The sequence below is a fragment of the Hypomesus transpacificus genome, chromosome 13 (assembly GCF_021917145.1).
Source record: "Hypomesus transpacificus isolate Combined female chromosome 13, fHypTra1, whole genome shotgun sequence".
Classification (NCBI taxonomy): domain Eukaryota; kingdom Metazoa; phylum Chordata; class Actinopteri; order Osmeriformes; family Osmeridae; genus Hypomesus; species Hypomesus transpacificus.
Genome location: NC_061072.1, coordinates 8242362 through 8256915, shown reverse-complemented (window position 1 = coordinate 8256915; position 14554 = coordinate 8242362). Strand labels below are relative to the sequence as shown.

The following is a 14554-nucleotide window of genomic DNA, read 5'->3' as shown; positions in this document are numbered from 1 at the left end:
TGGACCAATATGACAGGATCAATCATTAAACCAAGCTGAGTGGAACAATATGACAGGGTGAATCATTAAACCAAGCTGAGTGGACCAATATGACAGGATCAATCATTAAACCAAGCTGAGTGGAACAATATGACAGGGTGAATCATTAAGCCATGTTCTACCTGTTGCTCCTGACAGGCATGACACAGGCTGAGAGGAAGCCATACACTATACTGCCCCACCATAAACGGACTGGGTGTTTACCTTCAGGAGGAAAAGCAGCATGACGTCATGTCAGAAACACCACCTCAGGCTGGGAGAGGTAACACGACAGGAGAGCCGCTCGACAGAACTCAGCTCTCCTCACAAGAACAGGTAGAGCAGCTATGGCCTTGAGCTTCCAGAGAAACGCACACAACAGGACGAGGGAGGGAGAACTGGTGTTCAGCGGCTTCAGTTGGAGACCTCATCAAGCGGTCTGGGGAGAGGGGGGGGGATGAGTTACAGGAAAAGCTAAAGACGGAGGAGGAGGTGGGGGAGGGGGGGTGTTTAGTTTTCACAGCGCGGGCCTCCGCCCGACAGCCTCACCTCGCCTGTTTTGAAAGCAAACAGGAGTGGAACAGCGTGGCCATTGAGGAGAGACCCTTTACTGCCAGGAACCCAGGGGGGAAAACAACGGGGGCAGCGACACAGGTGTGGCGACGACTTCAAAAGCATCAACTAACCAAAAAGACTTACTGTAAGACTCTGAGCTACATTCACACTAAACACAGTAGGTACCACTGTTTCGAGGTTGACCCGCAAAGAAGAAAAAAAAGTTGTGACAAGGAACGTTACACACACACACGGTAAAGCGTGTTTGTAATTTCCTTTCACGTGACCACCTCCAGACCATTATAGTAAACAACTGAATATCAATAGCCTACTTATATTTTCCATGTTACTGTTGGTCTCATTAGGAATGAATCCAAGGCTAAATGTTATTGACTTCATTTCATCGAAGAACCAGAGTATGGGCACTCTGCCATGTACCAGCATGGTGGTAGCTGATATGTACTGTACACAGTGTCTGTTTGCAAACAAACTCTAGCGCCTCACTTCTACACCACACCAATAGGGGGCGCTGATACTGCGTGGCGTGTGGGTGCAGGATACACTGCAAGCACCCAAACAAGAGCTCAGAAGGCACGTAACTGAATTTAAAAACCAATTTCATCTCGCAGACGCCGCAGAAAATGATACTTAAATATACAAGCCTGTGCACAATAGAAGCCAGTAATTCCAGGAATTCTAACCACAGCTGAAAAAACAGAATGCGTGAAAAAAAAAACGACCACATTCCAGCCATTCGATATTCCTGCATAAGAGAAGGAAGTTAAAATGTGAAAATTCAGCCAGATTTTAAGGGGACTGTGCCAAACCCTAGTGTTCAGCAAGTGGGACATGCAAGCACTGGTAATCACAGCTTCGCTGGCCCTTCTGTGAATGACTGTGGGATGTGAGGGTGCAGAGCGAGGTCAGTCTGGGAGCTGGATCCTGCCATGTGTGGGCCCCACAGCACATCAGGGCAGAGAGGAACCCTCACCCCACCACACAGACCTTAGAACTCACTCAAAGTAAGGCCTGTTCCTTCATAGTCAACCACCGTGTGAGGTCAGCCGCTTTGACATACCCTGTTATATACTGAGGCGCATTACTCTTGAGGTAATCGTTGTAATGGGATTTGGCTGTAACTGGCAAGATTACGTCGTACAAGATGTGAGACTGAAATTTGATTCTGAACAGAACCCTTATTTAGGTCAGACAGAACAGCACGCGGTTCCAAACAGCAGCTTTCAGAATGTACACAATTTTATCAGGAACCTTTTACCCAGAGGAATTCCCCATAGTTCTGTAAATCATCTGTGTTTAGGGTGTGATCTGGCGCATCGCAGACGCATCTAAACAGACTAGTGACGACGTAAGCCGTGAATGAGTTGTGGTTGAAGCGTGCATGTGAAGGCCCTTCCTGGTGCTCACCTCGTCGTACTCCTCCTGACAACCTCCCGCAGAGTCCCCCGGACTGAAGTGCACGTCATAGAGGTGTGGCTCTGGACCTGCAGGGGTCACACAACCACAAGGTCAGCAAACGGCGCTCAAACACTCACTGGAAACATGTGCAGCGTCCGGTAGGCTGTTCAAACACACGGAAAAACAAACAGCTGCCAAGATACGGCGGAGGACATTGGGAAAAGGACGTCATTAACCTGATACCGTTAAGGACACAGCTTAGACAGGATTCAAATATTGAACATGTTTGTGGTCCTTGGATTTGAGCGCTGTAGGTCAACGTGAGAAGCATAGCGGAGTCAGAGCTGTAGGCCAGTTAGGCCCACAGAGAAGTAGTGAAGCCTTGCATCAACATACAACACTGCAGTTGTTTGGTTAAATGTGCTCCAGTCACACCAGCTGGGTCAAATACTACATGGGAATACTGTCAGATAAGGTGAAACACTGTAAAATACGGTGAAATACTCTGGTTTGCTTCATTTGTCTCTCGAATTAAACGGCCCTCAATTCCTTCCAGATACTTCCATCTGTATGTGTGTTTACAGCAGGACTGCATCCTCCCTACCCGTTTCTCTCTCTACGGTTGCAGAGAAAACAACAAATCAACACGACACGTCCACGCACAGTAGCTTTGTGGAGCGTGCGGTGTGACTTAAAAACGGGCTAAATGAAACCGTAAAAAGAACAAATGACACGAGACACGTCTCCCGTTTTTAAAATCAGATTTGTGAATAAAACTCTTTTTGGCTGAAAGCACCTGCAGACAAACAGTGGAACCTGATACGGTGCTAAAGCATCCCATCAACCACTGGGGCCGGAGGGGCTCGTAAACAGAGCTGGGAAAAAACGCACCCTGCTGAGAGAAAAGAACACAAGCAGTTCTCCTGACAGCTGCCGGCAGGCCCGGGGGAAGTTGTACCCTGCTCTTGCTCAACCCCGCTGCAGCAGGACTGTTGCAAACTACTGTGCAGTCGGGGGGGAAATAAGTCTCAATCGGAACTGAACTCAGAGCTCACGGGAGAAGCCTCTCCGTGTGATTCTGTCAGAGCACCGCAGTCTCCTGGTACCATCTCAGGGAGCGCTACTGCTGAGAAACATCCTTCATCCCTTCTCCCTGTTCTTCCACTCTGATCAACTGCTTTCAGTTTGTAGACGGGCCTCGGGGGGTTACAGCCTGGCTGCAGGGGCCACAGGGGGCCTCGGGGGCCCAGTCTGCAGGGGCCCCAGGGGGCTCGGGGGCCCAGTCTGCAGGGGCCCCAGGGGGCTCGGGGGCCCAGCCCGCAGGGGCCACAGGGGGCAAGGCATTTCCATCCCCTAAAGGGTTGCTCTTCCCTAAGGGCAGCGACCTTTGACTTGAGTTAGTGAAACTGGAAAGGTTGGAACTGGAAGGCTACATTTACATAAGTATTTTATTTAAACAGAAACACCCTAATATTGTACGCAGGTAGCTGATGCTGGAGTAAGGGGGGGGGGGGGGGCAGAAGTGGGCTCTGAACTAGTGAAGCTGAAAGCCACCAGGATCTTTATGCACACAGCCAGGTTATGAATGATAGAGAGAGAAATTGGGAATTCTGGCAGAATAGTGCGAAAAGTCTGGTAAGTTCATGGTTTGATCTTCACAGGCTAACGGCAAAACAGAATTAGGGAGAGGTCTGAATCAAAATAGTACAGCTAATACGTTCTCATTTAAAACAAATACATTAGCTATACATAATAGACTGAGACAATGACAAATGAGGCCATCGCAGGCCTATTCTAGGGAGAGAAAAAAAAGTGTTGAGTCATAGCGTAGTCGGTACACAATAGGAAGTGTGCTTAGCTTGGCTACATAGGCAGACCTGTGGCTTACCGGCAGTCAGGTTATGTGAAGGCTTATGAAAAGTTTTGGGGCGACTTTTATGGACGGGAAAAACAGATCAACTTGAGCTAGAGAACCAGAGAAGGGGCACAGCAAAGAGAAGACACTGAATTATTTAGGCAAATAGGACTCTTTGCCTCCCTCCATCTCTCTCTCTCTCTGCTCCCTTTCTCGCTGAAATCAAGCCTAGCATGTGCCTATGGGTCTCATGTTTTCCAGCACATAACTTATTAACGGTCCGAGTAACTGGAGATGTGTAGCCCAGAAACACCAGTGTAGGACTCGACAGACCAGCGACCAGAAAGAGGCTCAGCTGGTTGGACGTTGCGCAAGATGTCAACAAACAATGTGCAGTGTGTGTCAACAAAGCAGGGGGTGATGTCAACACACAGTGCCTATGATGTCTCCGTCTCAACTCAGTCCAAGTTCCCTGATGGTAGAGTCAGCACCATGAACACTGTGGCTGCCGGTAATAAATTAGTCGCCGGGTTTACAGTCAAGTGTTTTTTTCAGTCTGGCAGGTTTTCACTGGCTCGTGACCACTGGTGTTTACCACAGGTGGAGTAGGATGAGGAAAGAAGGACGTAGAAAAACAAACAGGTTTCTGGTCATTCTTTTTTTTTTTTTTTTTTTTTTTTCAGGTAACGTTTCCACTCCTTTTCCAGAACTGGCTGAGATCAAATCTGAGAAACCTGAGGACATGGTAGTCAAGGATGTGTGACTGTGTGATAAATAGCTTCTTTTGTTTCCACAGGCTAATGCCTTCATTCCCACTGTTTAGACCTCACCAAAATGGGACAGTGGGAGGGAGAAGAGAGCAAAACATTCCGTAGAAGAAGAACGATATTTTGAGTGCAATCTCAAATAAAATAGGTCAGTCTTTTCTTCTCCTAGCACCCTCTTGTCACCTCAGTTTGGAGATGAATGTAGACATGCTGTAAACAGGACAAAGCCTGCAGCCGCAGGGGAGATCCGGGGACAGATAAGGCTGGTGGGCCCTACAACTGCCAGCCAGCGCAAGTTCCTATCATCAGCATAATTATGCGTTTTTTAAACAGTTATTCAAACAACAAAACATGTGCACACTATATGTAGATATTTTAAGTTTTTCTAAATATAAAAAAAGGGAAAAACAAGCCCTGACTTAATAATAAGTTACATAATCAAATGTATTATTAATATTATGACTAGAAGAATGTCAGTGAAAGACTGAAGCTGTAGGGTTGATCCTCACGCTCACCTCCACTGCTGATGGCAGAGACTCCACGATGGAAGTCCTCGAAGCTGATCACCCCCAATCCGCTGGGGTCCAGAAACTTGGTCAGATCTTTCACCTGAAAGAGACGACAGTTAGGAACGCTTCAAAACTCAATCAAAAAGAATCGCATAATCCAAATAAGGCTTTTTCTGGCCCGAGAGCTTCATCAATAAATTTGATTCCATTCTGTCCTAAAGAATATGATGTAACAGGGATTTATGAGGGCAAGTAAAAGGGAATCTCATGATTCAGTTTGTAGGAATTGACTACCACTCAACTGCCAATTCAGCTGTTTATCCGGCAAGAGACATAAGATCAGAACCATGACCACCACTGGCTACGTTAACATTTATTTTACAATTCTTTTACAAGGTACGCAGGTCAGCTACCATTCTGAAAGGTCGAAGCGTGACTTTTCACAAGGAGATAAAGATACTGCATTGGGAGTTTACTTTCCGCCAACCCCCACAACACAACTAGCCACTTCCTGTGACAACCCCACTATTGTAAAAACACACACACACACTATTGAAGTGTCTGAAGCTGGCACCCTTAAAAAAATTAACTAAAATAACTTCATCCAATGCCCCTTCAGGAGCACTCAAATGACAAGATGCAATCAGTTGTGTTCTGTCCCAGTATCCATTCACTAAGTAACCTGGCAACAAGAGGTGGTATCCAAGCAAGCTTTGTGTAATGTGCCCCCAATAAAACACAGTTAAAAGGCAAGCAACACTTTCCAGTAAATACCTAGCATTGTCTCTGCTTGAAAATCAACAAAGGAATGGCTTCTTTTCTTGGGGAATGGGCTAATTTTACTAAAGTAAATCACACTTATGACCTCATTTCTACAATGGATTAAAATGAGCCTAATGCTACTTTATGAAAGTTAGCCTAATGATATAGCACTATGTTTCCAAGGAACTAACCTAGCCTACTTCGGGAGCCCACCGGCACCGATCTTTCCAAAAATATAAGATGTGCTTCTTATTTAAATGACAGAGGAGACTACATGTGGGTTTTCGTAACGTTTCGCTTCTCACGGACACTGTCGTTTTGAGCCTGTATCATTTGCAATTAGCTGGGGGGGAAGTTGATCTAGCATGGGGTTTCAGTGGCTAAAACACAAACTGAGGGCTTGGGAAAGTCAGACAAGGCAAAGGAAAGACAGTATTACAAGGGGGGGAATACAGTTAAACAAGCCAATAAGCTTACATGCAGTGAATTGGCTTGCCTGTTAGCCTGTGCTTTTGTATCGGTTACACACACAACCAAACGGATCAGCTTACCAAAGTTAAGCTCTGATTTGCTCAGTTTGGAAAAGATCTGCTGAAACTGACTGATCTGAAAGGTGTCAGACCTTACAGAGGCTGTGTCGAGCCAAGCCTGCTTTCTCTGCCCTGTGAATGATCCCAGCTGAATGTTTTGACACTGATTGTGGTTACCACTGAAATGTTGACAGAAGAGTTGAGGCTGAATGTGGCGTCGAACTGTTCCGTTGTCAGCTCCTGCCAAGCAAATCTTCACCAATTTAGGAGGTTGGGATTTTTCATCGAATTTAAGTGTCATGGAAGACTGGGGTGGAGGGTGGGGGGGGTTCAGTGGGTTCATCAGTTCCTCTGCCTGCCTACGATGGAACTTTCATTTTGCGATCCACCTCAAAACGTGACATCACGGTACAGTGCACACAGGAAACACAGTTTTGTTCCAGCCTCACAAGAGAGGTAACAGTCAAGTGTGTGAAAGGAGATTCCTTCTTGAGCATTCAAAGTTCTACGTCAGAGAAAACCCCTCCCCACCACCACACAGTTCCCCAGACATCATCAAGAACATCAATGAAGAGCACTGGGACAACAGGGGTCGCAATCACAGCACCAACCTCCTACAACCTAATGGCAACGTCCTTTCAGTGCTTTGCAGGGCAGTGGTGGGGTGGTGGTTTTCTAGGGTTCTTCCATGTGAGTCTAATCAGGGCTTGGGCATGCCTGACCGCCCTCATACAGACCTCAGTTGTGCACAACCCCAGAGGATGCTGACTGCGAGAGGCAATTTTCCCTACGAGGGGGTGGTTCCATAATGACTTCAACAAGGCCGTTCATACTTCAAGAAGACGGTGCATTACAACGTTGTTATTATGCTATTATGGACGCTTCATCAGCAGTAGATAGGAATATCTATCATTGTCTAATAATGCAAGAGCTTTTTGTGAACAGCAATATGTCCGAGAGGGATGGGGGAGGAGAGAGAGAGAACGAGAGGGAGAGAAGGGATATTTCAGACTACACAGGGGACATTCCATTGAGGATTAGTGGGGCTGTACATAAAAGCGGGGCAGGGCAGGGCAGGCTGGCTGCAGGGAGGGAGGCAGGCTGGCTGCAGGGAGGGAGGCAGGCTGGCTGCAGGGGTTGGGTGAATGGACAAGAGCTGTCCGCCACAGAGCAGAAGACAGGGCTTTGTGTTGAATCAAGATCAGAACCCCAGTGAGTGCTTTTTTCACAATACTCCCTTCTAGATGACCCTTCTCCGGGGGGCAGTCCTGACCCCGGTCAACGTGCTAACGAAGACGCTGAGTTAGGGGTCATGACGTGTTTACCCCCTCCTAAAGCCTCTGAGATGAATTTGTAGTAACAATAGGAAGATCGTCTTCGCATCCCTGATCGATCCCTATTTAACTGCGGTTGAATTTAACTTGTACCGACCAAACTTAACAAAAAGGAGACTAGGAAGTTTAGTATTATCTCTTGTGACCTTGGTTCAATACTGGACACTGGTCATGAATTCATTAGGTAGATTCCCCTTTCGCAAGTAGTTCCTGTTGATGTGCCTGTGTTTCCTTCTCCTAATCACAACTCACTCCCACCTGGCGTACCCAGATCCTCTTCCTGGATAATTTCCGGAATGATATTTGCATTCTGAACATGAATTCTGAGGTACCAGCAAACATATCAGGTCATTCATGCAAATAGTCTGTTATCATTTTCTCTCCACACACACACCCATGTAACTCCACCAAAAGGAGACTTTCCTAAACCTAGCTTGTAGGGACAAAGTATGGTTTTAGGTTCATTAATTTCTCAGCTGTGGAGAAAACATAAGCTTACACAAGACTTAGGCGTGTCAACAGTGTTAACCACACTGTAATGAAATGATTTGCGAATCTTACAGGGAGAATAAAACAGCCACAAGGGCAGATAGCTAACCCTAACCATAAAGGGCTAAGCCAAGTAGTAAAAAATGGTATAGGCCTGTGAGTTTTTCACTCAAATCTTTAGTTTTACTGCTGTTGAAGGCCTGAAAGTGGCCCCTAAGTAGTGGGTACATTTACTCAACCAAAATGATGATGGTTGCTTGGCCGTAATGTGAAACCTTTTTGTGAAACCTATGAGTAAGTGTGACAATATTCTACACTATTCAGAGGGATTTGAACATAACTCAAAATTACCAATACGGAACCACACATTCTACTTTTTCTACATTCGTAACCTACTTTAAATTGACTTCATGTTTCCCCTCAAGCAGTTGTCTGGGTGAGAGAGAGGTTTCATCTGGGCTCTACATGGGCGGATGAGGCTGTGTGGAACCACACCCACCAAAGACTGGTTGAATCAACCAACACCAAATCTATCTACCCAAAGGTTATTATGCAACATTCTTCACATTCTAAAAATAAATCTGTCTAATCTGTTGGACTTTTTTCCCCTCATGAAAAGCAAACAGGTCTAATAAGCCATGTATCTTTTTTTCTCCTTCCAAAAAGGCAAGACATCCTCAAAGCAAATGAACTTGGCTGGCCACAGTAAGGCGCAAACTTGCCCTTTGGCTGTCTTGGGACACCGGACACTATTTGAGCAAACACTCAAAGAGAGACACACTGAGTAATCCATCCGCTCGATCTAGTTAGCCGTCCAAAGCAAATCACAGAGAAACAAAAGACACAGGGGAAACCACAAGGATCCAAATACTACACCATACCACGTAATGAGACCAGCAGAAACCACAGACAACCACTTTATTATTGCTAGCTTTCTACTGTGAGGCATTGACAACGCTATTAGATGGTCCTTTATCTTCCCCACACCAAAAACAAAGTATGGAGGAGATATACTTGGAGGTGTTCCAGCCACTGACGAGTGTAACACCCCCTCTCCAGGCATGTGAGAAGCACCGGGTCAACTTCAGGTGGTTGGGGGGGGGGGGGGGGGGACACACACACACACACAAAACCAGGCCTTCTTACTCAGGAAAACACATTCTAAGCCTAATCCTACCAAATCAGTCTGCCTGTGGAGCCAGAGAGGGCTCCGGGGGGCATGGGGAGGATCAGGGGCGACACAAGCTTTCTGAACTGGGGGAGGGGGATTAGAGGGTTGATTAGTCAGCCAGCAACAGAGCATGCTAATCTCACCCCACTGGAAACTGGTGAGAGATGTTTTTAAGCAAACCGTCGGGTCTAGTTGGTGACGGAATCACTGTGTGGGTTTGGTTGACTGTTGAGGTTTGAAAAGTTAAGTGAGTGTGAGGCGTGATGTCATGGTAGTGCTGGTGTGTTCAGAACATGAGGTTTGAAGAAAAAGGGAAGTCTAAACAAAGTCCATTGAAAGACAGGTGGGCCCTCGTTAAAGGGCCATTCAAGGTTAGGCCTACCTCGTTCAGAAACAACATGACACTGATTTTATCCATTCATTAACTGAAAAGGACCTTCAGCAAGTCCTTCTATCAGAGGGCAAGCCTGCTGGTAGTACCAGTTACATCAACATTTGCATCCAACCTTTAGCTGCTATTTGCAAATGAATGTTTGTTTAATTTTGTGGACCCTCTTATCAGACCTTTGGGGATAGCATAAAGACAAATGTGTTGGCCAAGAGAAACGTTTCACTTTCTGTCATTTAAAAGCCTTGTCTTTGTTTAAGTACTGAGCTTTTGTATCAAAATACCACAACCAACACATCAAGGCCCAACCCTGTACTTTTATTCAAACTATGATTGAGAATGACCCCAATGGCCTCGAAAAGGAATCAAGCTGGGTGGATCAAGCAGCGTAAAACATTTTAAGGGACTACGGGAAACCAAAACAAAGCAAGGAATTGGAGAGCCCTGTCTGCACACTAACACAGTGTCAAATAAACTACTGCAAGGCCTTTTCCTCAGAGGGGATGGATGCCAATCAAACTAACATTTGACACATTCCAACTTCCCACAGCTTGACGTTCACCTCCTGAGCTAAACCACAGAAATGATGGAATCCTGGAGCTGTGTGTGTTTTGGGGGCTGTGCAGTCATGAGTGGGTCAGGGGTTGGGAAGGATCCACTTTGTGTGAGATTCAATCCCTTAAATAACTGTAAGGTAAGATGGGAGAGCAAGTCATCATGTTTAGTCATTACTGACATAATGAAAAGGCACAAGCCCTGCCACAAGTCATTACAGTCAATATGTTCCGTCATGATCGAAACTGTTTGACCCAAATCCCAATTTTTGAATAAACTCCAAACAGAGATTAAATATCAATCCGCACAGATTTTTATATATTGACTATAGGGTACTGGTAGGTTAGGTAAACCTATTGACTATTCTTCTGGTTTTAAATTGTTGTTGTATCAAGACAAAGTTAGACAATGATTAAAGTACAAATCTTACAGATGGCCTAATGTTTAGGCTAAATGTTTTGAAACCTAATTCAGCCTAAATATTGCTCATCAAAAAGTCAAACTGTACACTAGTATGCACTGACTGTGGATTCAAATAACAAAATGGCCAGTGGTTCTTCAGTATCGTAAACCGTAGGTATAAATGCTCAAGTTACCCAAGTTCTATTGTGTTTCAGAGTAACAAAGCTGCAACCATCCCCATGCTCACATGGGAAATTGAACACATAAGTGACACAAAAGTGAACACATAACAGTTTCAAATTGTTTCTGAGTGGATCAGTACTGGGCTAGCCTAAATAGGACACTTTTTACTTCAACATTCTCACAGTATTTTTCTACCATTTTGACTTGCCTATTACAGTAATGATTTTTAGAGAGAATTTCCAACCCATCAAGACCCATTAGCTTACCTGCTCTGCTTAGGTTTTTATACAATCCTCCTATTTACTAGCTCCAAAAACAAATCCCTGAGGGCTTTCAGAATCTGGTACCACTAACATCAGAAGGGATAGATTTCAGTTGATGGAATTAACCGAGCTTTTACAGGAAGCTCTCTGAAGTAAAGTGGAAAATCAATAGTAAACCATTCACGCAAAAAAAACTAGCCTCTTAGGATCTTAACAAGCATACAATAACCTTTTCACGATACTAAACCCCCATGACCTCATACTGCATCATCCACTGAAAGGTTAAAAGGCCAAAACGGGTCTGAGAATGTGTGGAATCTCACCTGATCTGCCCCATAGGCTGCAGCAAATTCCAGAAACTCCTCAATTCTGACAAATCCATCTCCATCCTGATCCAGGGCGTCGAACACAGCTTTTAGAGGGGACTGGTCTTCCTCCCTCTGGTTCATTATGGGAACCCCAGCCATGGAGTCAGACACCACCATCTCAGAGAGAGAGTGGGTCTCCAATGTTTGTTCACTAGTCCATCCAGCCTCAGGAGAAAGTTCTGTCAACTCCTGGTCTGGAAAACCAAAGGCATCCGTTTTGTGACAATCCTGGTGTCTGACCTGGTCCGAGCCCGTCGATCTGTCCCTATCGTCCTGTTCCGTTTGGGAAGCGTAAACGTTCCCCTCCTGTACACCCTTGAGTATTTTCAGGTCTACCATTTCCTTATCGTGCAGCTCATCTGCGTTCAAGCTGTGATCCAAAGCCATTTCCTCATCTTCCTCATGTTTGACATTGCAGAGAAAATTGTCCATCAAATCCTGGCAGGCATGCTCAGGGCTGCTGTCCCTGGGCAAGTCAGCCAAACCCAAAGCGTCTCCATCAGAGAGAGACCCTCGAGGAGCACTTTTAGTCAATAGGACACTGCTTTGTGGCGAGTCCCCTTCACCTAGGTGCCCCGAGGACACGGTCAAAACAGGAGAAGCCAACGTGGGCTCCTGCTCCGGGTTCTCTGCATGTGAATCTGAAGGGGCACCTGTACTGGTGAGGGAGGTTAAACTGACAGGACACAGGCTGAGGCTGTGGTCCCCTTCAGGCACCGCAGAATCCAGCAACGGCAAGGGTCCTTCCAGGGCCTCCCTCGGTTCCCTGTGGCCATTCGCAGGGTCAGCGTCGTGTGAGAGGCAACTCTCAGGTAAACCTTCAGGGCTAGTGTTACCGACTGTGACTAGATCAGTCACGGGTTCTTGAAATAAACCTTTGTTCCCAGTTTCAGGTGACAAGGACGACACAATCTCTCCGCCCAGCGAGGGAGGGAGGCCTCTGTCATCGTCCAGTGATGGGAGTAACAGCTCCCGACTGACACCCTGTGGGTCTGCCTCAACAGGAAGAGGGCTGGGGCAGGGTTCAGAGAGTAGATCAACCAACAAAGACTCTGTGTTGGTATCTAGAGTTCTATCAGGAACCTTTTGGGGGGAGGGACAGTCAAGGATGGTTGTCAGCTGGTCAAGACTGCTGGCAGATTCAGGGTCATTCCTAGGTGCCTCCTCACCAGGAAAGTTGTCCCCGAGCCAGTCAGTGGTGTTGGAAAGTGAAAAGGGATCTGAGAAACAACCATCACTGCTACCCCCTTGTCCTTCGGTTTTGTCCGTAAGAGCCAATATCCCTTGAGTGGTAATCTTATGATCACCTTCGAAATGATTTGATTGTTCTGCCTCCCTTTGCAAAATTGGCTCTCCTGTATAACTAGAGCCCCTGAAAAGGCTGTCAAGATTTAAGGCATTTTCGTGGAAAATTTCCTCAAGGCTTAAAGAGATATTCTGGTCATCTCTTTGAAAATCCAAACCTGTCTGGCTATTTTGTTTCTGAGGCAAAACAGGTCCTTTCTCTGAACTAAGGAGAAACCCATGGGAAAGTTTATGTTCGGACTCCCACTCCGAATGCCCCAAAGGGCTTGACATAAAAGTCTGTTCCATTTAGGCAAATTCTTCCTGAGCAAGTGAGGGAAAAAAAGCTGTCTGTATTATTTGACAGTCAATGTCCAAATTTTCCTCACACGAATTACCGTCATAATGCCACACATGGCGCTGGACGTCACGAACAAGGATCCAAGGGTAGTTGTCAGTGTAGTGAACCCATAGACACCTATCTCAAACTGACAGAATCGATCCTAAGTTTGTTTCAACTAGATGTGCTAGGCGTGACATGCAAAACCTATGAACGTCATCCTAATTCATTTGACTGCATAAACATACTTTGCTGATAGTTAACAAAGAGTACATAAAATTTGACATTGTAATCAATGTTGCTGGGGCAATAGCTTGTCACAGGTTGTGTCTATGTCTCAGTTTAAAAGGCATATTGTTGTACGGGTGCATCACCTTGCTAGACAAACAGGTCAAGATTGTATCATCGGTAGATCTAGCTCAGTAATCACCGTGTATTGCCATATCACATCGCTAAAGCAGATTAAGAAAAATGTCAATTAAGTCAAACGAGCTAGCTACTTGAACCTGGCAAATCCGGCAAAATCCGACCACTCTCCAGCTGGCTAATTACTGATGCTATCAAGTGCACATTCAACCTTTCCTTATCGCTAACAAAATTCAATTTCTGTACGGTTTATGCAGCCATTCAAGTTAAAATACCGACTAGTACAGATGTTTTTAAATTCAGAGCATCCTGTTTGAAGCTGCGGCGCAGTCGCTAAACTAGATGGCTAAGCTAGCTCGCTTGTTGGCTAACGAGCTAACTGGCCGACTCGTCTGTATCTGCCTCTTTTAGTCCTATCAGTTAGCTAGTTAGCTCAAAAAAGACTGACTGGTCCGCCGATTCCTCCTCTTCAAAATGATCCCCCTGTCCTCAATGATGTTTGAGGTTGACGCTATAAACTACGATTTTGTTCTTGAATTTGCCAGCCAAGATTTTTCCTCCCGAATCATAGAAGATATTCCAAGCAAGAACCTTCCACCTGTGTCAGTCAGGAAGAGAGGAATAACAACGTTCGCTCGTCCAAAAAATCGAGATGCCAAATTATCTCTGACATACTACAGCAGTAACAACAATATATGCTGGCACTTAAATACTCAAACAGCGATACAAAAATGTTCAAAAGTCCATTTAAATACACCGAGGTTACACCGAGGCCAAACGCACTCGCATCATCAGCATCAGCAACGATGTCCCTATCCTCCGCTCCTCCTCAGCCGCATACACTGTTGACGTTTCACGCACGCGTAAAGAATGAACCGCAGTCTCCTAAACGGGGGTATAAAATGCCAAATAAACATCCTACTTATTGAACAGTTTACCAATAGTCAGAAATAAATTGCATTCGTGAATGCATGATGCAACGCCAAATGTGATGTCCAT

General features: G+C 45.7%; 1 protein-coding gene across 4 annotated transcripts in view; it reads right to left on the bottom strand.

Moving 5' to 3' along the window:
• The window catches only part of rab11fip3 (RAB11 family interacting protein 3 (class II)), a 32070-nt gene extending 17688 nt beyond the window's left edge, over window positions 1-14382 (bottom strand). For 2 of the 4 annotated variants that reach the window (XM_047031940.1, XM_047031941.1), the window contains exons 1-3: window positions 11521-14382; window positions 5127-5220; window positions 1999-2075 (exon numbers count right to left, since the gene is read on the bottom strand). In XM_047031940.1, coding sequence (XP_046887896.1) covers window positions 1999-2075; window positions 5127-5220; window positions 11521-13158 — 1809 coding nt within the window. In that variant the 5' untranslated portion in view covers window positions 13159-14382. Of the gene's footprint in view, window positions 1-243; window positions 483-1998; window positions 2076-5126; window positions 5221-11520 lie in introns of those variants that run through there. The other 2 variants (XM_047031945.1, XM_047031946.1) reach the window with 1 other exon arrangement.
• Window positions 14383-14554: the final 172 nt, after the last annotated feature.